General features: G+C 46.2%; 1 protein-coding gene across 1 annotated transcript; it reads left to right on the top strand.

The window, feature by feature from the left end:
* The first annotated feature begins 591 nt into the window (after positions 1-591).
* Positions 592-3724, top strand: LOC149286860 (transmembrane protein 201-like). Its single transcript, XM_089493675.1, has 6 exons — positions 592-605; positions 1094-1214; positions 1749-1940; positions 2688-2864; positions 3086-3405; positions 3502-3724. Exons 1-6 carry the CDS (start codon positions 592-594, stop codon positions 3722-3724), a joined length of 1047 nt encoding a protein of 348 aa, XP_089349801.1.
* The last annotated feature ends 21956 nt before the right edge of the window (positions 3725-25680 follow it).

Genomic DNA, 25680 nt, shown 5'->3' with positions numbered 1-25680 from the left:
TTCTGTGAAAGATTATTAATAATGATTATATTTTATTTATATTGAGTAAAGAATTCCCGCAGCGCTTCTTACAGTCCCTACGTTCAAAAGACCTGAAAAAACTAGAACCGACAGACTAAGACGAGCCGATACGTTAGGGAAAGAGGTTAAGTGATATTTTGTCTATTTTGTTCTTTTGAGACAATTTTAATGAATGTTAATCATAGAGTTATATTATAGGCAATAAATTGTTAGGTTTGTGGTGTCTGGGAATCTCCTTCATTATGAAATATATTAAATAGGGATGAATGCTTTTCCCGTGTTGGCACATGTCCTCTGGACTGGCCCGGGGGTGAACGGCAAAGCGGATCAATAACGTTTTGTCTAGCGTTGTTTTGTAGTTCTTTGGTTTAACGCGTTCGGCAGGGCTCGGGCGGCTTTGATTCATAGGAATTAACTCTGCCGAGGGGGTCTAGTGTCTGCCTTTTGTGTGCGTCTGGGATTGGCTTCCCCTGCCCGTGTATACGGAGCCGTGTGACGAGGCTCTTTGTGTACAACAGACATGTTCCAGGCTCTGTGTGGGACTGTCGTGGGGGACGGCTGCTGTCGGCGATGGAGTTGGTGGGGTAGGTTTGCCATGTGTGAAAACGCATCTTCTAACAGCTTCATTTGTTTAGTATTCGGGTGTTGAGCATCGATATCCCAGCCGCCTTGTACGTCGCTTTGTTTCTGGAGCAGATTACTGTAGTTATGTGAATGTCTCAGGAACCGGCTGATACAGCTTATAGGATACAGACAGAGGAACAGAGACACGTGACATAATGGGTACAATGTTCCAAGCGTGTCAGTATCTGGAAATAACAATGATGGTTCCAAGGTGGTGGAGGGATCACCCGATCTTCATTCTTACGCTTTATTTAGATTTTCTATTTTATTTTTTTATGCAATACAAAAATGACCTGTTTTGCGTTGTGGGAGCTGCCATATTGTGTGTTTTTAATTGCTGCCTGACTTGAAAATGTATGATTTATGGACTCCTAAATATGTGTGTGTGTGTGTGTTCTGCCGGTTTTATTTTTTATTAAATATTGCTTTCCTATTTTGTGATTAACAGGAGACGTCCTACACATGTGCCTGTGAATTGCTGGTTCTGTAACCAGAACACGGTGGTGCCGTATGGTAATCGGAACTGCTGGGACTGCCCCAACTGTGAACAATATAATGGCTTCCAGGAGGTAAGTCGAGAGAGGTATATTATTAGGGGGTATGAGGAGGATACCTTCCAGATCAGAGCACTGTCAGCCTCGTCATTAGCTGGATGCATGTTTTCTGCAGGTCATTCACAACATACATTGACACATTTATCGCTTTCAGATCTGGGGGGGGCTGACCGTATGATTTAGTAGTAGTCAGAATGTCTGTAAATGTCCAAATGTAAGTTCTGCAGGAACAAAGGTTTCCACCCGACCTCTTGTCTTTTGGTTCCTATTTTGTATAGCTACGTATTTCAAGTCCAGGCAATCTCTGCCACCATCATGGCCACCACGCCAGCTCCAGTTTTCTTCACTCGTAATGCTCTGCGTATGTTGAGCATATAGGCAGCTCTTGACTTGAAACTCATGTCGTTTGACTAACCTGTACATGTTCTAGAATCTGCACTGTAGATAATTGAAGGTGTCAGAGCTGTGAAGTTATCCAATGTGCTTTTGAAGCCTTTCCCGTTTCGTGCTTGCCCTAACTTTTTTTTTTATTTATTTAATGCTCTACAGAATGGAGACTACAACAAGCCCATTCCTGCCCAACACAGCGAACATCTGAATCACGTGCTGTATGGAGGAAACAGCGAGTCTGATGCCAAACCCCAGCAATGGGTCAACTCCCAAATGCTGCTGTGCAAGAAATGCAACAACAATCAAAGTACCAAGATAAAGCTGCTGGCGTCCTTCTCGCCCCGGGAAGAGGTAGGTACTGTCCTCTGCTAGGCTTTTAGGCTCCTTACTGACACTAACCTTCCTCTTCCAGTGGTTGTGATGCCAAAAACATACTTGGTGTTTCTTGCCATCTCGTTTCTTGACTTGCTACACAAGACCAGTTTGTTGCCATCATCAAAATGCACCAAAATCAAAGCATATGCATTTAAAATAATAAAATGTAAGCAAAATTAAAAAAGCATGGTTTTTTTTTTCCGTCAAATAAGCCATTAGCGAGGCTGACACGCTTCAAAACAACACTGCTGATTAGCGTAGTTGGTCGTTTATTGACTACTTTTGCTGCACTTCTTTAGGTTAACTTCAGTACGTCAACAAGTTCTGTCTACATTATTGACTTTGTTGGTCTATTAAATAACTATTAGTGCATCACGTGATTAACAGAGAGATGACAATGTAGGGGCAGCTGCTTGCTGCGCTCACAATGAACCCTTTCGAAATAACAGCTGCAGGCAACAGGCGGTTGTCATTTTTATGCCCCAAAGGCATGTATCAACTCTGAAGAACCGTTCAGAGATTGATATTTGTGATTGGGCTCACGTAAACGGGCCGTTTTTTGTTGTTTGTTTTGGGCCTTAATCGGGATTAGAAATTCAGATTCGTTGTAAACCTCTGCTTATGGACCGATTTGTGATCTGTGGTGCTTTTCCTGCCCCTAGGCGATTTCCCTGTGTGGATGAGTGAGGTTAACCAGGCTTTAAATCATTTTGTTCTGCCTAGGATCAGTACGATGAAGAGATTGAGGTCTTCAAGCACCACCTAGAGCAGATGTACAAGCTGTGTCGTCCGTGCCAGGCCGCCGTAGACTATTATGTGAAACACCAGAATCGTCAGCTGAGGGCGTTGATGCTGAACCACCAACTAAAACGCAGGGAGATGGATAAAACCTTGGTGCAGGTGGGTAAACTTTGGATCTTGTGCCCCCTGGGGGTAGGTCGAAGTGAGAGGGGTAGCATATATTATAGGGCCACCAGTATTCTCATGGCTCTAATTAAAATATTTTTTTTTTCTTTCTAGATGCAGTAATGGTACCATCAACTTTTCACAGTTTAAAGTGTTGAATCGTTTAGCTTTAAAATAAAATAGTAATTTTTTTTTCTTTTCTTCTTTTCTGCCAGAGCTGCTTTACATCCAGCAGAGCCCCCATGCATGTCATCGCCTTTCGTTTCCTTGCCTTCCTAAGCTGTGCATTCCTGTTGTCCTGGGCATTATTAGACTTCAAAGATGTGTCTCTCGGAGAGCAGACTCAGACGGCCAGCTCTTCACCTGATCGTGCCAAGAACAGCTCCTTCTGGGAAGAAATCCTGTTCATGGTACCTGAGCCAACACTGGAGACCCTGAATATTGCCTGGCGCTTTGGCCTTGCCCACCAGACAGAAGTAGTGTTTATAGGGTTCCTGATGTGCATCTTTGCCATACTCTTGGGCGGACGTGTGAGGTCAGTATGTACGATTGCTTTCTAGGAATGATTTGTAACATAGCGTCTGTTTGCTATTGGGTTCCGTATGAATTGTAAACATTTTTTATTTTGCAGGCTGCGGAGGGTTGACGTGTTTGCTTCCTTTCTTTGGATGCTAGTTGCTGGTCTCTACCTCTCCGAGGAATATCTGCTGGCAGAGTCACCAAGCTGGCTGGACACTGCCAAACTTGGTACCACCTCTCTGTGCTGTCTCGTTGGCTTCACAGCAGCCGTCGCCACACACAAAGCCACAGGTCAACGGAGACACCGGCCAAGAAGGTCAGAACCAGAGCAGTGAACCCTGGGACCGGAAAACGCACTTCCCGATTCTCAGCTGTTCAGTCTGCATCTCTACCTCTCCGTCCTTCATGGTTTTCTCTCAGCGCTCTGTTCATGTTTCGTGTTCGTTCCTTTGCTTTGCAAAGGCTAGTATTAACTTGCATCCACATTTCTCTTCATGGCTGAGAGTAGACTGGCTTTTTATATGTTGGGAAATGGTAATGTGAAAAGTATATTTTATTGTGGGTGGGAAAAAAATGAAGTCCCAGCACCCTTCTGCTCGCTGCCAGTGTGTCTAGTTGGCCTCGCCTATTTAATAATGGAGTGTTCACTTACTAGGGGTGCATGCATTCAGAGCATGTGTTAAAAAACAAGGGGAGCCGTTGCATTCAGGGAGTATTATGTAAGCTTTGATTAGAAATTCTAATAATGTGAAAGTGCCAATGAACCATTTTTTATTTTTTTTTTCATCTTGCAAAAAAATATTTAAGTAGGACTTATTTACCTTTTAACGTTTCCAGAATTGTTCCCTTAAGAGATAAATTCCTGCTTTGCTTCTCCCTGCTTGCCTTCTCCATTCTGTTAACTGTTCAGCCGGCCTCCGCTGAGCCGTCTGTCTATACAGTGCAGTCCGATCCTGTAGAGGGAACTGAACCTTCACAGGAAAGCAAAGATGGAATTACATATAAAGGAAAGGTTTTGAGAACCCTACTTTTAATGTCCTAAAGAGTTTCACCAATGATTTAAGTATATTAAAGTGCTTACTACGTCAATATGCATTTTTTAGATAAGGGGGTCTAACCTTGTTAAAATGTTGTAGTGCGCTGCCTCCTCCTCTCTGCAGGGGAGGGACTCACTATAGAAAGCAACAACTGCGCATGAGAGATCTTGGCAATCACACAAGTGTATGTGATGTGACAGGGACAGGAGCTTTTTGGGGAGGAGGGAGCAGGTTATCTTGAATCTTTGTCAAACAGGTAAGTAGAGGCTGACTCCCAAGTGTGTCTAAAGAAAAGCTGCATAAAGTCGTGGCTTCTCCGCGTTGAATGGTTTATGAGCCGTGTGTGAACCGTGTGATGGTTCCCACTGGAATAACTGCAATTTAAGTTAGTGTTCCTTGTGGCAGGATCATTTTGTGAAGATTTACTCTTTTATTGTGTGTATGCAAATCATCATAAAGATTTCGGGAAACCGCTTAGAATCAAGCAGAACAGATCTTCCGAACTAAAGTTAAGGTTTCCAGTAATTCATCCGCAAAGCGTAATCCTTACAATGTGTGTTCTTTGTGTGCTTGTCACATCTTGAAATCATGCAGTTTGGGCTTCGTTTACACCAAATGGCAATATGCTTTAAAAATCATGCCACTTAGAGAGAGAGAATCTCAATCTAATTCTTCTAACTAACAGTACAATTATTTTTTTTATTTTTTTTTCCTTCTCCACTTGAGGATCCATCCGGTGATGGCTTTTAATTGGGTATAATTGTTCTGGAAGGATAAAACAGTACATGTTGTGGGTGTTTTTTTTAATCTTTTTAGTGAATTTGAAGGTAGGCGATCAATGATGGTGATCAATAAAGTACTGCTTCCTCATTTACATTTGTGGAAGGCAACACTACAGTTTTTGTGTTTTTACTGTTTTTAATTTCTTTTAAATATCTTGTAATAAGAGCACAACTTGATACAATTATGTATTAATTCACTATGTAGAATATTAGGGGAGCTTTGTAATCCCATGCCTTTTATTTAATTTGTTTGGCGGTGTTATTTATTATACTCTTTGTATCTTATTTAATAGAGGGGCAAGCGTGAGATGGACCTTTTTGAATCCTTGGTCCATATTACCGACTACGTAAGGGCATTAAAACACAAACTGGATTGTACAGCACATCCGTGGGTTCCCTAAATGCCTAGAGTGTCAGAGGGGCGCCCTGTACGGTATTTACCAGCACGTGAGCTGCCCGTGTCCCGGTGCGATTACACGGATGACTGCTGTTTTGTCTGCTTTGTAACTTTTTTTTAAATTTTAATGATTTTTCCTAATTTCATCTCAAATTGGCACGGCTGTTTTTTGTTCGTGATCCGTTTTCCCAGCTAGCCTCGGCTGTTCCGTTTCGCTGTGCCTCTCCACCGGTCTTCCTGTGACTCTTTTATGGTTTTATAATTTGAGCACTCTGTATTTGCAAATCATAGCAGTCAATTTTTGTTTTAAATAAATGGCCGTAGAGCCCGTTACACCAAACCAACTCGAGTCAAAGATGTGTGTTTTCATACAGTGTACACGGAGGGTGGAATCTGAACCAGCTTGTGATGGCCCCTTTTATGTGGTTATTGCTTCATTTCTACAATAAACAGCTTGCGTTTCAAATGGCAAGAGGGGGCAAAATGTATCATTTTATATACACACACCAGTAAAAAGGCCTAGTGGTGACAGGAAACCGTTCATTGACTGGATTAATTATGGAGGAGCTACCTTGTCCTGGGTGGCCCTGCGTGATGTATAGTTAATATAGTGAGATACTATTCTTTGGTGACTATGCCACATTTTGATTTATTTATTAAGGAAAAGGTTGTTTCAGCTCCTTTACAATACATTTATTGGTCCAATCACAAGGAACTTCTGCTAAACTAAGAGCTTGGCTGGCCCTGTATAATGGATAATAAAGTCACTGAGATTTCTTCAAATTCTCATCACCCATTGACCTATACATTATACAAGACCGACTGAGCCCCTCTTGCTCGAGAGACTTGCCAGTGTTGGCCCTTAGTAATACATATTGAAGTGAGAGTTAAATCCCCCGCTCTTTAGCGCATGAACCCCTTAACCACGGGGGAAACTAGCAGTGTTGGGGGGGGGACTGGCTAATTGATCAGCTGGGAGTCTTTAAACCATAAAAATCCCAAAATGCTCCTATTGCAGCGAATTCCTTCATGGGGACATTAAAGATCCCTCTTTATAAACCAGTTCTCCAGATAAGGCTACAATTTTAACGTCACTCTCCCTATGACTTACAATATGCTTTTGCTTCAGTACCCACAATGCATATCTCCAGGGCTTTTGACCCTTTAGGGCTCATTCCAGGACGTGTAGCGGAAGGGACAGCTGCTTTAATTAATTTCCCGAATATGTTTCATTCCTACAAAACAGCTGCTAACGATCGGGATGTTGATACTTTGTCTGCCAGATAATCGCATTTGCACCAACTGTGGGGACAAGTGTCCGTGGATTAGGCTTCCCGTTTTCCTTTGTTTTCCTGTCCGCCTCTCGGTAAAAACAAACTCAAAGGAGCCAGACTCCCGCAGACGAAATACGAGGCGTTTAAAATAGAATCCGATCCTCTGCCGCCCCACCATGGCCAACTACTTGCCGGGCTGAGTGCGGGGAAACACTACTCCTTTGTTCAAAGCTCTGGGATCTTGCGTTAAATTTGCCCTCTTTACAAACTGTTATCGTGCAGCCTCATTGTTTTAAAAGGGAACTATTCTAGAGATAATCAAATTAAAATTAAAAAATAATAGTATTTAAGCAAACTTTATCAAGTTACAGAACCCTAGATGTTCTTAGGAGAATCTAGAAGCCAGCTTTGTTTTTTTGTTCCTGTATGTAATGCGATGACTTCATAAATTCTTAGGCTTTGAGTGTTTTATTTCAGTTTATTTACCCCAAAATGTTATTTAACCCCCTCTCCCCACCCCAGCAGGTATACATCTGGAGACCCGACCTTCCTCTTCCGGAGCCTGACCAGCGGCTGTGCTGCCCCCGAAGTGCCAACTCCCCAGCTGTCTACTCCCCCAGGACTTGTGCATCTGTTAACCCAAGAGACGTGCCGCCAGTCGGACGCGTTCCCCTCATCGCTGCCGAGACGCCTGTACAAGGCTCTGTCTCTGGGGACCCTACCCTCGCTTACACGGACAGGTAACACCACCATTCCAAACACTTATTTATAATGTGGTTGATCAGAATGATTTTGTAAAAAAGAAAAAAAAAAAAAACTACGGCACAATCATTTTGAAAATTTCATTTTTAATCCGCAGCTAATAAAATTATTCAAATTTGAGTATCGACAAATCACCCGGGTATTTTGCTTTCATGGCACGCGAGTGTTCTTTAAATTTGTTTGAAATCAGTGCCTTTGGTTAAAGATATTTTGTCAAACCTTGCGAGTCGCTTCATCCCTGAACAGGAAGGCTTTTAGGAAATAATTTGTTTGCGTTACAGACTCTGGGTACCTGTTTAGCGGCAGCCGACCCCCTTCCGTCACCTCTGCGTACAAGTATTCTCCCGGATCAGGTAGGAACTTCTGGCCGCCTAAGAACATGTTTGTAGGTACATTCTTGTGGAGTCTGTGGCTTCGATTGGGGGCTGAAAGACTTTATGATTGACAGAAGAAGTATTTACATACCGTTCTTGTACTTTCAGATTATTATTCGCTGTTGTCTGGAAGCTCTCCTCTGCCCTCGCCAACACCTTCAGTCGCCGGCTCCGCCACGTCCAGCAACGGGTCCCTGTATCACAGACGTCCGTTGATCAGTCCCCCCCGCTTCAACCTGCAGGCGCAGAGGCTTGGGATTTCAAACGCAGAGCCCAACGGGCATCTCGCCAGAAGGAGGAGTTTCGAGGAGACGTCTCACCCGGACAGCACAGCGTCGCCCGCAGACGTCGCGTACTACGTGGCCAAGAATCAGGGTGAGTGTCCTGCTCTCGAGACACAACCCTGTAGGCTTTGATTACAACAATACCGCGCCGCACATAACGAGCTGTATAAATGAAAATGAATCGGTGTATATGGGTTAGTACAGGGATTATTTATTATATAATAACCTTTTATTTATATAACACTTCTTACAATAAATATATTCAAGGGATACGACTAGAATTGACCGGCCAATACATTAGATAGAGGGTCCTGCTCGCAAGTGGGATTAGCATTCATAATATATTTTAAAGCATTTTATTACAGGAATAGATAGATAGACCTTCTTCTTTGTTTGCAGCCAACACAAAGGTCTTGTTAGATTCGGCAAGCGTCTCCAGCAATCCGATACACAAGATGGAGAACTGCACTACCCATTCCTCGGAGTGTCAAGTGGACACGACCACGGGCTTCTTGGATTCCCGATCTACCTCGGGGGGTACGTGGGGGGGTCGTAGGATACCCGGGGTCTGCGCATGCGTCTGAATCCAACTTCATCGTCCCTTTTCTGTTCTGCTCCACAGGTCGTAACGGGCTCAAGCTGACCCACGGCTTTCTGGTTGTAAGCCTCACGGTGAACGTCGTCTTCTCCTGTTGCTGCCTGTACCTCCTATATCACTGACCGTATGGACTCTGTACAGAGAGCGATATGTCGTTTATTTAATGGTGCTCCTGAAAGCACGGCGGCCGCCTGACCATCCAGCTGGTATCCCGCGCTGCTCCGTCTCAGTGCTGCTGCAATCTAACCCCGAGGAGCCTGGCCTGGTTTAACCCATTGCTGTTTTACGGGGTCTTCTTGGGGAGGTGCTACGTGTTACAATCCCCCCGTGCTTCGTACTGACGTTCGGACCCCTCCAGGCCTGCTGCTTAAGTAAAGGGGAATTCCCACCAACACTTTATTACTCGAGAATCAGAGAAAAATCCGTTCATACATTGTTCCGTTTTCCTATTTAAACAGTTCTATTTTTACATAATTGAATGTTTTCAGGCAGCTGCGTGTTACCCATTTGTATGTGTTCTGTTATCTGAGCCCAATGTGCTAGACGAACACCCCGACTCCTTATTATATTGCTTGTGGTAAATAGTAGAGTGCCTCGGTCTTAATCCCCCGGCCAGACATGCTGACTAATGAAAGTAATGTGACGGAAACCAAGTTTTGGGCGACGTTAAGCTCGGTTTCTCTGTATCGCACTGTATGTTATCCTCGAGGAGAGGATTTTGATGAGACTTCCCCTTTAAGTACGCATCGTGAACAGGATCTGGATGCTCAGGCAGTGACCGCGTTTCTAGTATGCATCAAAACGAAAAAACATTTTGGGTGCTAGAATGTTCCTTGGGGGGGGGGGTTCGAAAGGAGGGGTGGGAATAAAAAGACTGAAAAAAAATATTCTAGCAGTTTTTTTTGTTTTTTTTCCCCCCTTTTTGAATGGTTCACTTTTATCCAAGGATGGGGAAGTGTATCTTAAGTCAGATCAATACATTTTATTTTTCGCAATGATGGGAAAGCATGGTTTCATAGTGTTGCTGATCGCAGTGTGATGCGTGCGCAGGAAGCGCTCTGGTTGCGTTTCTTTAGGTAAGTATTTTATTTGCTGTGTGTTACCTGGTACCTAACATCCATTTTCCTTGGTGGTGCTGTTTGGGGCAACAAACTTCCCTTTAATGCCACAAAACGCTTTGCAGGTTGTACTGTACAAAAGTGTTTCTTCACTGGGAGGGCAGTGGATAAGGGGAACCGCCTTTCAGCAGAAATGTAAAAATTCAGTCCACTGAAATAGTTTACTTTTACAGGAGCTGAAACCATCGTGAAGATAACCCAAGAACTAAGCAGGTTTCAGGTCCTATAGCATAGAATGAATGGGCCAATCCGGTGCATCAGGGGGCTTCCTAAAATACCCCAAACAATCAATTCACCAAAGACGAAGGCAAAAGCTCCTGGACACGCAGCTTAGAAATGCAGGGAAGCGTCAGACTCTGCCTTATGTTGTCAGGGTGATGATGGGTTTTCAGGCTTAAAGTATTACTGAGTTATAGCAGCAGCAAAAAAACAAAAAAAAAATCCCTGTGTGGGAGACCTGTAGAGCTGCCTTTATATTTATTCTTGCTACAAACCAAGACACCTGGTACGTGCATGCACCAACCTCCCAGCTGAAGAGGTATGGGCTAATACAGTGAAAAGGGTATTTAAACGTGCATAGGGTTGGTTTGGGGTATATGGATGGGGCAGGAATGCAGTCAGAGGCAGCCTCTGGTGGGGTCTCCGGCTTTTTTTCTCCAGGCAGGCTGCAGGGCCGATGTGTTACTTTGTTACACTGTGCGGGGTCAGGCCCGGGGCTCTGGGTCAGGGCTGGGTCAGGAATAATGTGTAAGAGATCCTGACCCTCTGGTGACACCGGCTACTGGGCGGAGCTACGACCCTGGTGGGTGTGAGCAGGTGTAGGAGCCACACAGCACCTAGCTCACATGGGCGTGGGAGAAGCCTGCTTGGGTGTGACCTCACTGGTAAGTAACTTGATGGGGCGTGGTTAGCTAACTAACAGGAGCGTTCAGAGGAAGAGCGCGTAATGGCCCTGGGCGTGGTTTGGAAGACCTCTTACTCCCGGCGGGCGTGGAACGTGGTACCGGTCCATCCATGTACTGCTCCAGGGAGCTGTCGGGCTGCAGTTTGCAGCGGGGAGCGGGTGCTGAGGACATGCAGGAGCGGAGCGAGTACCCACAGGAGCCCGCGGACCACAAGCCCCCTTACTCGTACGTGGCCCTGATTGCAATGGTCCTGGAGGAGAGCCCAGGGAGGCGGCTGACCCTGAGGGACATCTACAGGGCCATTGAGCAGCGATTTCCGTACTACAGGCGGACCGAGTCCAAGGGCTGGCAGAACAGCATCCGTCACAACCTCAGCCTCAACGAGTGTTTCATCAAACTGCCCCGAGACCACGCCCCCGCGGGGAACAGGAAGGGTAGCCTGTGGGCACTGGACCCCACCTTTCGTGATATGTTTGAGAAAGGCAACTACCGGAGGCGGCGGAGGGCTCGAGGGACCAGTCAACCCCCCATCAGCGAGCCCTACGCATCTTACCCCGGCCCCCCTACCTTCCGCTACCAAGAGCCGGCTGGTTACTACCTACAGCAGGGATCCTTCCATCTGCTGAGTGGCCCCTGGGGCCCCCATCCTAGAAGCAGCCCACCTCACATGCTGCTCTCCGCGAGGTCCCCTCTATACCCGGGGCTGCCACCGCATCTCTACCCACCAGGCTGTTACCCCACGGAGGGCCCAATGCTGCACTACTGGGAAGAGGAGCGGCAGTACGATCCCTTCATACCAGCTCGGATGGATGCCTGATCTTCGCACTCACTACTCTTTGGAGTGCTCCACACTACGCCCATAAGGAAAGCCCTGTGCTGGATTAAAGAGCATGAACCCCACAGAACAGATCTGCCTGCCGGTGCCACATCTGCCTGTGATAGCAGCACTTCCCGCTGATTACCGGACTCCATACAACCACAGCCTGGACTACAACTCCTATCATCCATTACCCAGCCTGATTTAACCCCCAGGAATGTGTTCCCCAGATATTCTAGATGTAAAACCTATAGGCAGACATTGATTGTACCCCCCCCGCCCGTGGGGGGGCACTCTGATTATTTCTTTAAAATATATATTTTCCCCCAGAATTTCTTAAACACCCAATAGCTTCTGATCTTTAATATTTTCAAATAATTTATCCCCACAAATTAATTTTCTCTTTTAAAAAACGCTCATCCCCATCATTAAAATATTTTGAAATTAATTTGATCATTTCTGTGTACAAGGAGTTCGTTTCCAATGTTTAAAAAAACCCACCAAATTCTGAATTGATTAATTAATAATAAATGCAATTAATTAATAAAATAATAGTTATATATTTTTCTTAAACTATAGACTGAAACATTTGTTAGATTTTGGAATTGGTGGTTTTCTGTTGAAACATTAATTTCCTGATATTTTTTTTATAGAAAACAGTTAATTATTAAGTGTTAATGAATGTTTGGAACGGAATATTTGTTGCGTTTTCTATTCTGTTTATTAAATGTTTTCAGCCGTGTTATTAATGTTTGGATTATTTTATTCTCTATCAGACATTTGGTAAAGATGCTGCCTTTATCGGCTAACTGACGTATAATAGATTGCAAGCTTTTGAGACAATCTGGGTCTCTTCTTCAGGGATAGAGACCTTAATAGTCATCTTTTTATCAAATTTTTACTAATTCTGTGGTTGACACGCAACAGCTCTATACAAAGGCTGGTTTGTATAGCAAAGTTCTGCAAGCTGTCAAACAATGCTGGCTGGGGGTCATGGGAGTTGCCTTTGGTTTCTGATGTTGACCAGTACAACGACTGCTCTCAGGGGGCGAAAAAACTCCTTCTGCAAATGGTAATCGTAGGCACAGGAAATATATCAGATACTGCCAACAGAAGTGCAAGCAAGTGTATAGATCAAAAAAAAAAAAAGTTTGTAAACTGCAATGCATGAAGACAACAGATTTCTCACTTTTTTCTTTGAAATTTATTTAAATCAAATTTTAAACCCATAAACTACTTGCTTACCGGCCTATATGTATGTACCGGGTATAATGTATAGGTCAACCAAGGTCCAGGACGTGACCTTCAGACAGGTGAAGGATCTCTTCTTCAGTATCTCCAGGAGCCACGGTGTATTGTAACCTGTCCTCCGGCCCCCAGAGGGTTAAAATAAAAATATATCTGTCCAAAGAGACGCCTCACATCCTGGAGAGACTGCAACCAAGCAGAACGTCTGCATCCAGGGACTTAAGTGTATGTAAATATTACTAAGTATACTTCCCACGGGGGTTATTCCCTCGACGTGTTTATACTCTAACGAGGCGAGATAATTGGGTCCCCAGCGAGCCGTTATTATATTTAAGAGATCTGCTGTCATTGTGATGATGGCTGCACATAGTGCGCGTAAACTAGTTGGGGATCCATAAATGCTGCAGCGAGGTCGGTTAAGCATATGCCTCAGCCGGAGGTCCCGATTAAAACTATGGGTCAATCTAAAACTGGGGGTGGAACAGCCTCCCAGCAGAAGTGGTAGAGGGTAATACAGTGAGGGGATTAAACATGCATGGGATAGACATACGGCTCCTGAGTCTAAGACGAGACCAACGACTGATTAAGGTTTGAGTCTTTACAGCAGGAGAAACGGGCGACTAGATGGGGGCCGGATGGGGCCGATGCGCCTGCAGGTTCTGTGTCAAGCCGTTAGTTTTCCAGACCTTTGGCTCAGAGTGTTGAGTTTGTTTGAGTTTCTGGAAGCCGAGCGCGTTGCGTGGAAAGCTCTATGATCGGCTTCCATGGATGTCTCAATCGCAGCACCGACTCCCAGCAGCAGGGGGCGCCCTGTGAATGCAGAATCAGTACAGCATCTGTCAGGCTGCGTGGGGCAAGTTTGCATTTGATGGCTGTAAGACTTGAGATCAGGTGCATGGTCCGTCGTTCCACACACCCGCCATGTTTACCCCGTTCACCCACAATTATTACCGTTTAAATGGCAGCGATGCACAATACGATAAATCACAAAAAAGATGGCCTCTAATGAATGAGATGATGAAGTGATGACGCTCCTGGGCCTAAGAGCTTACAATCTAACACCTTCTAGTCTCGCAAAATACACCCAAAAATAATGGTTACAGTTACAGCCTCACGACCTTTCACCTTTCCACTTGCCAGATGGCAACCTTCGCAGGGCAATAACTGGAAGAATTGGGTGTCAGAATTCCAGCAGTGCAGGCGGCACTCGTTCTGTGGTTCCTCGGAGTTGTCGTTGGGTAACAGGGGCGATATTTCTGTTCGCGCTGCAAGCAAAGAAGAAGAGAAACTCGTTTCCCGTAAACGTTACTTCTCGTTATTAATGTGGGGAGGAAATAACCGTTCACCCAGGGAAAGGGAACTCGCAGATTAGGTGCCTGATGCCCGGGCAGAAACAGGAGAGGCTGCAACGACCTTAATCAGTCTTAGATTCAGGAGCCGTATGCCTATCCCATGCATGTTTAATACCCTCACTGTATTACCCTCTACCACCTCTGCTGGGAGGCTGTTCCATGTAGCTACCACCTTCTCGGTAAAGTAAAACTTTGCAGGAAATGAATCCATAACAGTTCAGGGAGAGGGTTAACCAGCAAGACGTTAGTGAAAGCGTAGAGTGAGTGAGGAGAGGAAGCGAAAGGACGAGGAAGAAGAAAATGCAACAGGAAGCAAAAAGCCGCGGCACGGGCAGAAAAACGCAGCTCACGGGCGCGCATGTCCAGCTACCGGCCACGCTGACCCAGGACGGCCCGACCACCACAAACCCGGCCCTGGTGTTATATAGGGTTGCCATATCAGCATCTTTTATATCTCATTTCTTTCTCCCATACAGTATGAGGGATGTCCAAAGAATGGAAGGGGGGAAATTGCTGATATGGCAACCATGAGATTTACTCAATGAAAGATATTCTCTAGATTGTAAACCCGCCTCACCTGTTTCTGTAAGTCAGTTTGTTATGTGCTACTTGTCTGCCCACTGTACAGCGCTACGGAATATGATGGCGCTATATAAATCAATATAATAATAATTCAAAGATCAGAAAACTTCCCGCAGAGGAGGGTTAGCCGGCCCTGGTGCAGAGTCCCGGAGCAGAGGAGACGTTGGAGATCTGGAGTCGGCTTCCATCAACCTGCCCCTTAACCCCTGAATGTGCCCCTCAACCTCTCATCATGCCCCTCAACACCCCATTATGCCCCTCAGCCCCTCAATGTGCCCCTCAACCTCTCATCATGCCCCTCAACACCTCATCATGCCCCTCAACACCCCATTATGCCCCTCAGCCCCTCAATGTGCCCCTCAACGCCTCATCATGCCCCTCAACCCTTCATTGTACCCCTCAAGGTGCCCCTCAGCCCCTCAACACCCCATCATGCCCCTCAACGTGCCCCTCAGTCACTCCAACTTGCCATGTGCCACCGCATGGCTTCCTGTGTGCGCCGCCATGTTTAAAAGACCCACATAAAAGCGTTAGTGGCAATGGCTGAAGTGTGGTGACTATAAACATGCGCAGCGCCTCGGATCCCGGCTGCTGGTAACCACCCATCTTTTCTTTCATCTGAAAACCTTTTTTTTTAAATTGCCACAATGTAAAGATTAACTAAAGTGAACGTCTCTTTGGTCTGCTCTCGGGAGCCGATGTTTGTTGAAGAGACTTGCGAGCCTCCACCACGGAGTTGTTGTGTTTCCGGTGGTTAACGTGTTTCTAGAATCGTCCGACCCCCTCTGCCGGGAGGCGAAACGCGCTGACTTTTTCAGAAAGCAGTTCTACAAAACAAGCCTTATTTCCTCTTTCCAAAATAGCAAAGCAAGAAGCTAACCGCCGGCTGATAACAGCTTCGGGCGGGAATCCGCAACAACTACTTTTGCAATCGTTGTTGCCCTGTTTGGCACGGCCGGGCTGTTAACCAGTTCCGTACCGTCATGGCCACGGCGGCTCGTCGCTGGTTTTCATGGCATTTGCCCAGATTTAACGAGAGATAACCCGGCCGTCGGCGTTGCCGTGGCTCCCCATCCATCGGGCTTCAGTGGTGACTCGGAAGCTGAATTCTGAGTTTTTCACCCCCGTTCTTGTAAGGTTCAGCTGCTGGCGGGGGCTGTTACTCGTTACCCCGTGTAAGATCCGCAGAGGCCGATAGGTCTTCCTATAGCTTTACTACTCCATACCTCCCAAGTGCCCTATTTTTCACCAAATAGCCTCGATGTTGGGCACCATCTTGTTATCCTGGGTAGTTGCCCCGCTGTCCCGCTTTTTGCCACCTCTGATCTCCCCTGACTGACCCAATGGGGGTCTGTGCTGGTGCCTCCTTGCTGATCGTTCCAAGGTGGTCCCACTGCTGCTCTGTCCCCCTAACACAGTTGTCCCGATTTGGATACCTGAAATGTTGGCGGCATGGCAACCAGTGACCAGGCCGTTCTATTGTCTTAGCCAATCAGGATGAGTCAGATTATCCCTCATTGGTTCCTTTTACATCCCGGATCCGCGGCTCAGTTGACAACCCTACCGGCATATGTGGACCCTTAGGCCACGTCTCTAAATACGACCTGAGTACAACTCAATAAGTGGCCACCGCATTAGGCCGTTATCACAGAGACCCTGTTGACGTCAATGAATCTTTGGGATTTCGGGTGAAGTCGTGGGGACCGTTGTGCCGAGACCCCCTTATATTCTGTAACGGAACCTTATTTACCTTCATTGGCTTTTACTGAAAAATTTATTGAAATGATTGCTTAATATTATTTTTCGGGAGCTTTACGCTTTTTTCAGAGAAATTATATTTACCGTTTGGCTATTTACAGGTTCTGGAGTCTCCGAAGAAGACCACTAATGGCTCCCAATAAGGGGGGCGCGGGGGGGGGTCTTTCTTTCTCCAGCTGGCCTCCTTGAGAAGGACCTTCAAGATCACGTTACTTAATTAAGTGAAATCTAGACCCGCAAATCAATAATAAGAAGCCGGCGTTCTGTGATTTATGACTCTGAGATGAGCGGATATGGTGGAGATACCATGTATGGACCTCTTTCTTCGCCTTAAACCGAGGGGCTCACCTACGGTTAAAGTAACAGAGGGGTCTTTGTGTTGGTAGCAGGTGTGGGTTACGCCCCGGCGGGTGGTGAATTTATGACGGACCGGCAGCTGCCTGTTATGTTTCTGATCGGCCTTATCTTAAAGGGAAGCAGTGGTTAATATGTAACTTTCTTCTTTTATAACAGCCGCAAACACACCTGTCAGGGTTTCCATACCGGGAATTTACTGAGAAACTGCGTGGACTGTTTGCCAGCAGGTTGGGGGAACTATTTCACGTGGCGCACCTCGCCTGCTCGCTGTTCTGTACAATGACCTCTTGGGTAAAATGTGCTAAGGTCACTTTGTGCACCGGAAAATGATTTCCCCTAGAAACATACTATTCTTCCTTCCATAATGATATGAGTATGACTGTGGAAACAATAGAACGGCTCAGTTTTAATCACCCAGCCAGACTCTCTGTCTAATGAAAGTCTATGGAGGAACGGACTTCATTAGCATCGCCATAAAGCATCAGCTCAGTGTGGTGTTTGAGCCGGGAAAGTCACCCAAAATATCACATGACTGACAGCAACGGCGGCTCCAGGTCTGCAGATAAAGGGAGTTTATTGGAAGAAAATGAGAAAAAAACAGGTTTTGAAATTCCCCAGTTCTACATTCAAAACAAAATACATCCAGAAAGAGCATGAAAAATCGAAATAATGTTAAAATAATGAAAATGTATGTATTTTTCACTCATTTTATTCATTAGGTTACTGAATTGCAGCAAAAACGTATATAGTTTTTTTACGTTGTTTTTAGTTGTTTTTAAGTTAGATTTATTACCCTCCACGAAGCTTTAGTGCGGATTTTAATAATGAATCACATTTTCACGTTCTGACTTCAAAACTTTACATTCAGATTTTTTACAGTAGAATTCTGACATCACAATTCTGACATCATCATGTTCTAGCTGAATATCGGTAGAGTCCGTGTGAGTCATTATAAGAACTTTGGCTGAACTTCACATCGCTATCAGAATATTTTGTTCCATATAAAGCATTTTCTTCCTTCTTTTTCATTAAAAGTCTAGCTGATTCAGCCTGATATATTGTTATATGATTGTTATTATGTATTTTTGTTTCCTTTTTTTATACTTTACTTTGTTTCTTTTTTATTAGCTTTTCTTCAATTTTTTTGCATCTATATGAAACAATTCTTCTGGATATATTTATTATTATTATTATTTATTTGTTATTATTTTTTATTTATTTATTTTGTCAATTTATAACCTTTTTAGACAAATCTCTATCCGAATTATTAGCCTTTATTCTCGACTTTTTCAACAATATTTTTTTCCTGCTTTGCCCCTGGTGAGTTCAGCCAAAAGGAGGATATTTTTTATTAGTTTGGCTCATGTAAGATATGGAGCTTCAGCCCAAATGAGCTTTAACAGAACCTGAATGACTCTCGCTACGCCATGACTCCCCATCTGTAACAGCATATATATATACAGTATATATAGCATGATGTATGATATATATGATATATGAGATATATAACATGTATGATATTGTCAAATTTTAATTATCGTTTTTGAAGTCTTTTCACTATTGTAACAGCACCTCGGTATCTGCTAACCGGAATGTGACTCATATACCGTAGGGGATATGATGCGTTATCCAATCCGCACACAGGACACGATGATATATTATCAGAGTCAGACATCATATATGAGTCATACCCGGCGTGTTAATCATTCAGAGTACTGAATAAGAAGCTGTAGGTAACGGTAATAACGGGAGTGAGTTACCCCGGGGGGGGGGGGGGATTCCGCTTTAAATGGTTTCTACAATTAAAGTGCAAAAGTGTAAAAAATCACTTAAGGGGAAGCTGCAGCTCCTGAGCTTCGGATCCACGCCTCCTCTGTGGTCGGACAGTTCTCCGATTGGCTGCTTGGCACACAGAGGGTCTCATTAGACTTCATCCCAGCACTGAAAGGGAGATTTAAAGAGACCCCTCAGCTGTCATAGACAGTACATGGCTGGAGCGTCTCTTTAAAGCCATTACCTGCTTTGATTCAGGTGGGTCTCTCCGTGCTTAATACTCTTTGTCCGGCCTGGCGCGGCGATGCTTCTTTCTGCTTCCATGCGGACGGTTATTTATAGATAAGATATACGGTTACACAAATGCAGAAGTGCCGCGATCTTTACCAACAAAACCCGCTGCTTCTGTTTCAATTTCTAAAATTGCATTATTTTCTAAATAACTTCTGGGAATCGCAGAGGAGGCGAGGGGACCACGGAGACGGCGGAGACAGGGGAGACGGGGGAGACGGGGGGAGACGGGGGAGACGGGGGAGACGGGGGGAGACAGGGGAGACGGGGGAGACGGGGGGAGACGGGGGAGACGGGGGAGACGGGGGGAGACAGGGGAGACGGGGGAGACGGCGGAGACAGGGGAGACGGGGGAGACAGGGGGAGACGGGGGAGACGGCGGAGACGGGGGAGACGGCGGAGACAGGGGGAGACAGGGGGGGACGGGGGAGACGGGGGAGACGGAGGAGATGGGGGAGACGGCTGAGACGGCGGAGACAGGGGGAGATGGGGGAGACGGCAGAGACAGGGGGAGACGGGGGAGACGGCAGAGACAGGGGGAGACGGAGGAGATGGGGGAGACGGCTGAGACGGGGGAGACGGCGGAGACGGGGGGAGACAGGGGAGACGGGGGAGACGGGGGAGACAGGGGAGACGGGGGAGACGGCGGAGACATTGGGAGACGGGGGAGACGGGGGAGACGGGGGAGACGGGGGAGACGGCGGAGATGGGGGAGACGGCAGAGACAGGGGGAGATGGCGGAGACGGGGGAGACGGCAGAGACAGGGGGAGACGGAGGAGACGGCGGAGACGGGGCAGACGGAGGAGACAGCGGAGGAATCGCGGAGACGGGGCAGACAGAGGAGACAGCGGCGACGGCGGAGGAAGTGCGGAGACGGCGGAGACGGCAGAGGAAGCTCGGAGACGGCGGAGACGGCAGAGGAAGCTCGGAGACGGTGGAGACAGCAGAGGAAGCGCGGAGACGGCGGAGACGGCGGAGACGGCAGAGGAAGCGCGGAGACGGCGGAGACAGCAGAGGAAGCGCGGAGATGGTGGAGACAGCAGAGGAAGCGCGGAGATGGTGGAGACGGCTCCAGGCTCTCCTCTACATTTAAGAATAATACAAAAATATATAACTAAATTAGGGGGAAAACCCCAGATTATGGCAAAAATGAAAATCCATGTAGATTATAGATTTTTTTTTGATTATTCCGGATATATGTAAAGACTCGAAAGACGTATTTTTCAGTTGCAGGTCAGTGGCGGGTATAAGGCGATGACATCATAATTGCAAAATATACATTTTCTTTCGACATCACGTACGGGCACGGGGGGGGGGAGTGTAAACCCACCCTAAATGAGCATTTCTTCTGTTTTCAGGCATTTCAGCGACCCGTAAAGTCAAGGTATGGGAATTTTCCATATAGTTTAACCCTTTCCACACCTGGGAAATAAATATAATATATAATTGGAGAAAGACCAAGAAAAACCACAAAAATTGCCCCCACCTGTAGGGTAAACTTGCCCCGGTCCTGACGGGGTATATACTGACTGCTGTCCAGGTAATTCAATTATTCTTTAGGATTATACATTTCCACATTTTAATTAAATCCTTAAATGAGTCAACTCTTCTCAAGCAGGGTTTTTTTTTTTATTTAAATGACACATCACGTAACACCAGTGGGGGACTTTACGTACAGTTTTTGTGCCCCCCGGGCAGGTAATGGACTTCTCTGGCCATTAGCCCCACACATTCACCTCATCTAAAGGCTACGGTGACCGGATTTGCCCCTGCTTGGTGAGCGTATCCGGCCGCTGGCCTTAAAGTGATAGGACTGCCTCGTCATCGCCAGGTGCTGTAGCGGATACACCAAGAGATCCTCCATATACTCCAGTCGGCTGGGAGTGATATGAGTTGTAGGCCAGACCTGAGCTCCCTATGCCTGCTCTATATCATGTTTGTATGTCGCGCATGTTGTATGTCGCACTATTTATTTATAGAACGCCTGATGTTTTGTGATATCTCCTCTCCTCATTACAAGCAGGAAGCCGAAATCTGCTTCCAGTAGAGACATCAAAGCGTCTTATCAGACAGCCGGCCGATAACAGCTTGAGGCGAGGCGTGAACATAAAGGGTTAAAGTCCCAGAAGAGCTGAGCATGGCAAACAAATCTCTGTGGGCTTTAACCGCTAAACTGTGAGTTTGCGAGTTGATTGCTGCAGCTCCCTTTATTCAACATGCAGAGCGCCTAATTACCGTGGGGCTGCCGCTCCTCAGCGCTGAGCGCCGGGATATGATGTAATACCCCAGAGCTCCGCCTTTTAAAGACAGATGGCGCCACGGCCGAAGTGTTATGGACTCGGCACAGTCCTCCATAGTGTTTGTGGTTCTGGGTTCCGGCCGCGGCACCGGTTCAGGTGCCCGGTGTAGGAACGCCCCCCCCGTAAAGCATGGCGGTAATATAGGGAAGGAGTAATAATGATGTCAGAGGGGCAAAACGGAAAAAACATTACTGATATCTAAAAATAATGTTCAAAAAAACATTTAACAGAAAGGTGCGTAATTATCACAAAAAAAAGATGTTTTATTGCCAAAAAACCCTAAGAGAGTGTGTGTGTGTGTGTGTATGTATGTGTGTTTGTGTTTATGTATGTGTGTGTATGTGTATGTAAGTGTGTCTGTGTGTGTCTATGTATGTGTGTGTATATGTGTTGAGTGTGTGTGTATGTATGAGTGTCTGTGTCTGTATGTATGTGTGTGTGTGTGTATGAATGTATGTGTGTATGTATGTATATATGGATGTGTGTGTATGTGTGTCTGTGTGTGTATATGTGTATGTATGTGTGTATGTGTGTGCATGAATGTACGTCTGTGTGACAATGAAAGAGTTAAAGGGGTGTGGCTGACCTGCACGATCGCTGTCAGACATGACAGTCACGCTCCCACAAAGCCCTTTCCACGCCCACCTTTCCAGTGGATACACGCTGTGATTCGCTGCCGCCTCCTGATCACGCCCATTCCACCTCTTATGGGAATCGCCCGGCAGTTGGAGACCGGCCTGTACCAGGGAAGGAGCTGCGGGCTGCCGCTGGAAAGGGGTTCGGGCGCCGGGTCTCCCTCCGACCCGCTTATCTGACATCACTGCCCGCAGACGGCGCTCTGCTGGCCGGGTTCATGCCGTCTGGATACGGAGCGCAGGGCGGCGGGGTGACGGCAGGTGAGAGCTGAGTATCCTCCAGGAGCCGGGCCTGTTATTGGCTGCACGGAGGCTTTCACTGCCTGCCGGTTACCGGCTTACGCCCGGCTGACAGAGTGCGGGAGGAGCAGCGCTCCAGTCAGAGGCCCGAATTTAACACTAGGGGGTCAGAGGCTGAGACGGAACGGAAGGAAGTTTTACTTTACTGGGAGGGTAGTAGATAAGTGGAACAGCGTCCAAGCAGAAGTGGTAGAGGGTAATACAGTGAGGGGATTTAAACATGTATGGGATAAACATACGGCTCCTGAATCTGAGAAAGGCGCTATGAGGGCTGAATGGCTCTTATCTGCTGGCAAATGTTATGTTATGCTCCTCTCAGGGCATCAGCGTGGCCCCGGGGCCCGTGTGGGAGCCCAACATATGACACGCGTGTCTCGCACTCAGCCGGGTATCTGGTTTTTGTTCTTGTTTATAAACACTGCTGGAATGTGAAGAAGTTGAGACAATGTATCTGTCACCGTGTCGGCCGTTCAATGGCGAGTGACCCCCCCCTAACCCGCCCAGGGGGCTACCGACGCGTCCTATTCGGGGTCTCCCCAAGAGCTGACATCCTCCGGGTATTTGATGTGTTTTTGGGAATGAGGCGTGAGATGAGGATGAGTCAGCCGGACAGTAAGCGCTGTCACTCAGGGTGATAATTACACCGAGTGACATGCGGTGGGGGGTAAAATGCGGTTGTTGTATCTGCTGCTTATACAACGCAGAGATGTGTGCTGGTAATATGTAGAGCCGGACCACAACATCGCATCAGGACCGTTTATCACTTTGTGAAATGAGTAAAAAGAGCTTACAATCTAGAGGGCTTTGCGGTTGGCGTGCGAGGCCGGGCCGTACGGCTGGGGGTTCTGGGACGATGCGAGTGAATGAAATCTGTTAATGTGTTTGTTGATCTGAGAAGGAGACTCTCCTGTCCTCTGATGGGAAGTCTGCAGCCGATTGTTTGTTTTTCTTTGTGTAAAAACATTTCTTTGCTGCGGCCAAACAGAGAATCATCCGGCCCCGGCTGCTCGCCCGTTTCTCCTGCTGTATCAACTCAAACCTTAATCGGTCATTTAGATTCAGGAGCCGTATGTCTATCCCATGCATGTTTAATACCCTCACTGTATTACCCTCTACCACTTGTGCTGGGAGGCTGTTCCACTTATCTACCACCCTCTCAGTAAAGTAAAACTTCCTTCCGTTCCGTCTCTGACCCCCTAGTGTTGGATTCCGGTCTCTCGTTGACGTTTCTGCAATTTGTTAAATCTGTTTATGGATTTAGTTGTTTTTTTTTTTCTTCTATTAACATGAATGAAACTGTTTATTATAATGTTTATTTCTTTAACCCCTTAAGGACAATGGGTGGTCCCAAAAACCCATTGAAAACAATGCGTTTTGAGCCTGTACATGTACGGGCTTTGTCATTAAGGGGTTAATATCTGCTGTTTTTCCGTAAAGCTGTTTCTCGTGGTCTCCGTTTATAACTTTTGTTTTGGGGGGGATATTGGCGCAGGGAAACGGGAACGTCTTGGGTCACGTGACGAGCATTAAGCAGGGGCGGGAGGGAGGCGGGGTTTATGTGAGCGTGGATGTGTAACTGTGTGTCAGAGTGTATGTAGGGCAAAGAAGGCACAGACAAGTAGTTTGGGGGGGGGGGGCAATGATGGCACAGCCCAGCTGCTGATGTTTGGGGGCCCCAGGGGTATTTTTGCACCAGGGCCCCATGGCTCCTCGTTGCGCCCCAGCTCCCTGATATTCGGCGATTCTGGTGTGAGACGGGGTCTTTTAATCATAGCGGAGAATTCAATGTTCTTTCGGATTGATTCTGTTGGTTGCTATGGAGATAAGAGTACTTTTTAGAACTTTGAAAAATGACTATTTTTATTATATGGTATATTCTGTACATTGGGGGGGGCTATTTAGCGAGCCCCCATGTGATTTCCCAGCAGAAGGAATTTAGCAGCCATGAGAAAATCTCGTGGTTTTTTGGGGGGGGAGTGTACCCCCTTCATGTATCCGTGCCGTTATTACCGTATTATTTATGGGCTGTAAGCTCTTCGGCTCTTCCGACCTATATTCAGTTTTATTGATGGCTGCGAGTTCATTTATTTAATCGTTTTTATGGCCGTTACCCGATCTCCCGGGAAGCGAGGATCAGCGTTGAGGAGCGGGGCTGCGGCAGAAACGTAACGCCCGTCGGGTGTATCCTGTAATAAATATCAGATTGACCCAAATATTAGAATGTGGTGGGTTGTTTTTTTGTTTTGTTTTTCCTTGATTTTATTCATGTCGGTAAAGTTGCTTTAAAAAAAATAAAATAAAAATTGCGGTTGCTCTGCGTCTGATTGGTTGGTATCTGTTTAGAGTGAAACTTTTCAGATTTCTTTTTAAATATTTTCTCGCATTCTTTCCTCCCTGAAAAATGGCAAAAAAAAATTAATGATATAGTGCCAACGGTTCCCGCAGCGCTTCTTACAGTCCCTGCATTCAGGGGGTCTGATAAATCTAGAACCCTGCGGGACGGAGCCGATGCGTTTTGGGGGGAAATTTTATCTCTGATTGTAAGAGAAACACGCGGGGAAAACCCAAATCTGTTTATTTTCAATACCGTTTGTTGTCACGAATTCCGCTCGATTCTGACTCGGCGAGGAAACCAAATTATACAAAGAAAAAAAAAAATATCGCCCGCCGGCCCAAACTGCGCTTGGCTCGCTTTGACCCTTTAAGTGCCAGAAGGGTGTGCAGCACGTGGCATTACGTCGGCCTTCCAGTCCTCAAAGGGTTAAAGGTGCGGCCAAAGTCTGGCATTTGCGACATATTTGGGAGTAGTTCGTTGCCGGGTCACGGATACAAAACCTGAAGCTAAAGCTTTTCTAAGTACTTAACCCTTAAAATGTATTTTGTTGGTTTTCACCAGTTTCCGTATAATAATAATAATAATAATAATTTAATAGCATTTCGAGTCAAGAAAACCAGGCAGACCAGATGGGCCGAACGATTCGCCTCCCGATTCTTTCCGTATCGCCTAGAGTGTAAGCTCTGCGTATATACTACATATATATGCATCTGCACTGTGTGAACTCCAATCTAAATAAAATACACAGCAAATTGTAGAGAAAACCCTAAACATGGCTTTCCCGTTCCCATGCTAGATTCTGGAGCCAAATCGGGGAGGAAAACATGTTTTTTTTGTGTGTCTGTAATGAGGTCATCTGCCCGGTGACTCAGATCTTACCTACTCCAGCGGAGAATCCCCCACCGAACTTCGTTCATTTATTCCAGCGTTTCATTAATGTTTGCGGGAGAAAAGACGTTTTCTTTAGAAGTTGGGTTGTTTTTTTTTTTTTTTGACACTTTTTTTCTTTTC

This window comes from Sceloporus occidentalis, unplaced genomic scaffold, assembly GCF_023333645.1.
Source record: "Sceloporus occidentalis isolate IW3139 unplaced genomic scaffold, rSceOcc1.0.p SCAF_66, whole genome shotgun sequence".
In the NCBI taxonomy this organism is placed as follows: Eukaryota; Metazoa; Chordata; class Lepidosauria; order Squamata; family Phrynosomatidae; genus Sceloporus; species Sceloporus occidentalis.
This window is presented reverse-complemented; position numbering and strand designations above follow the sequence as displayed.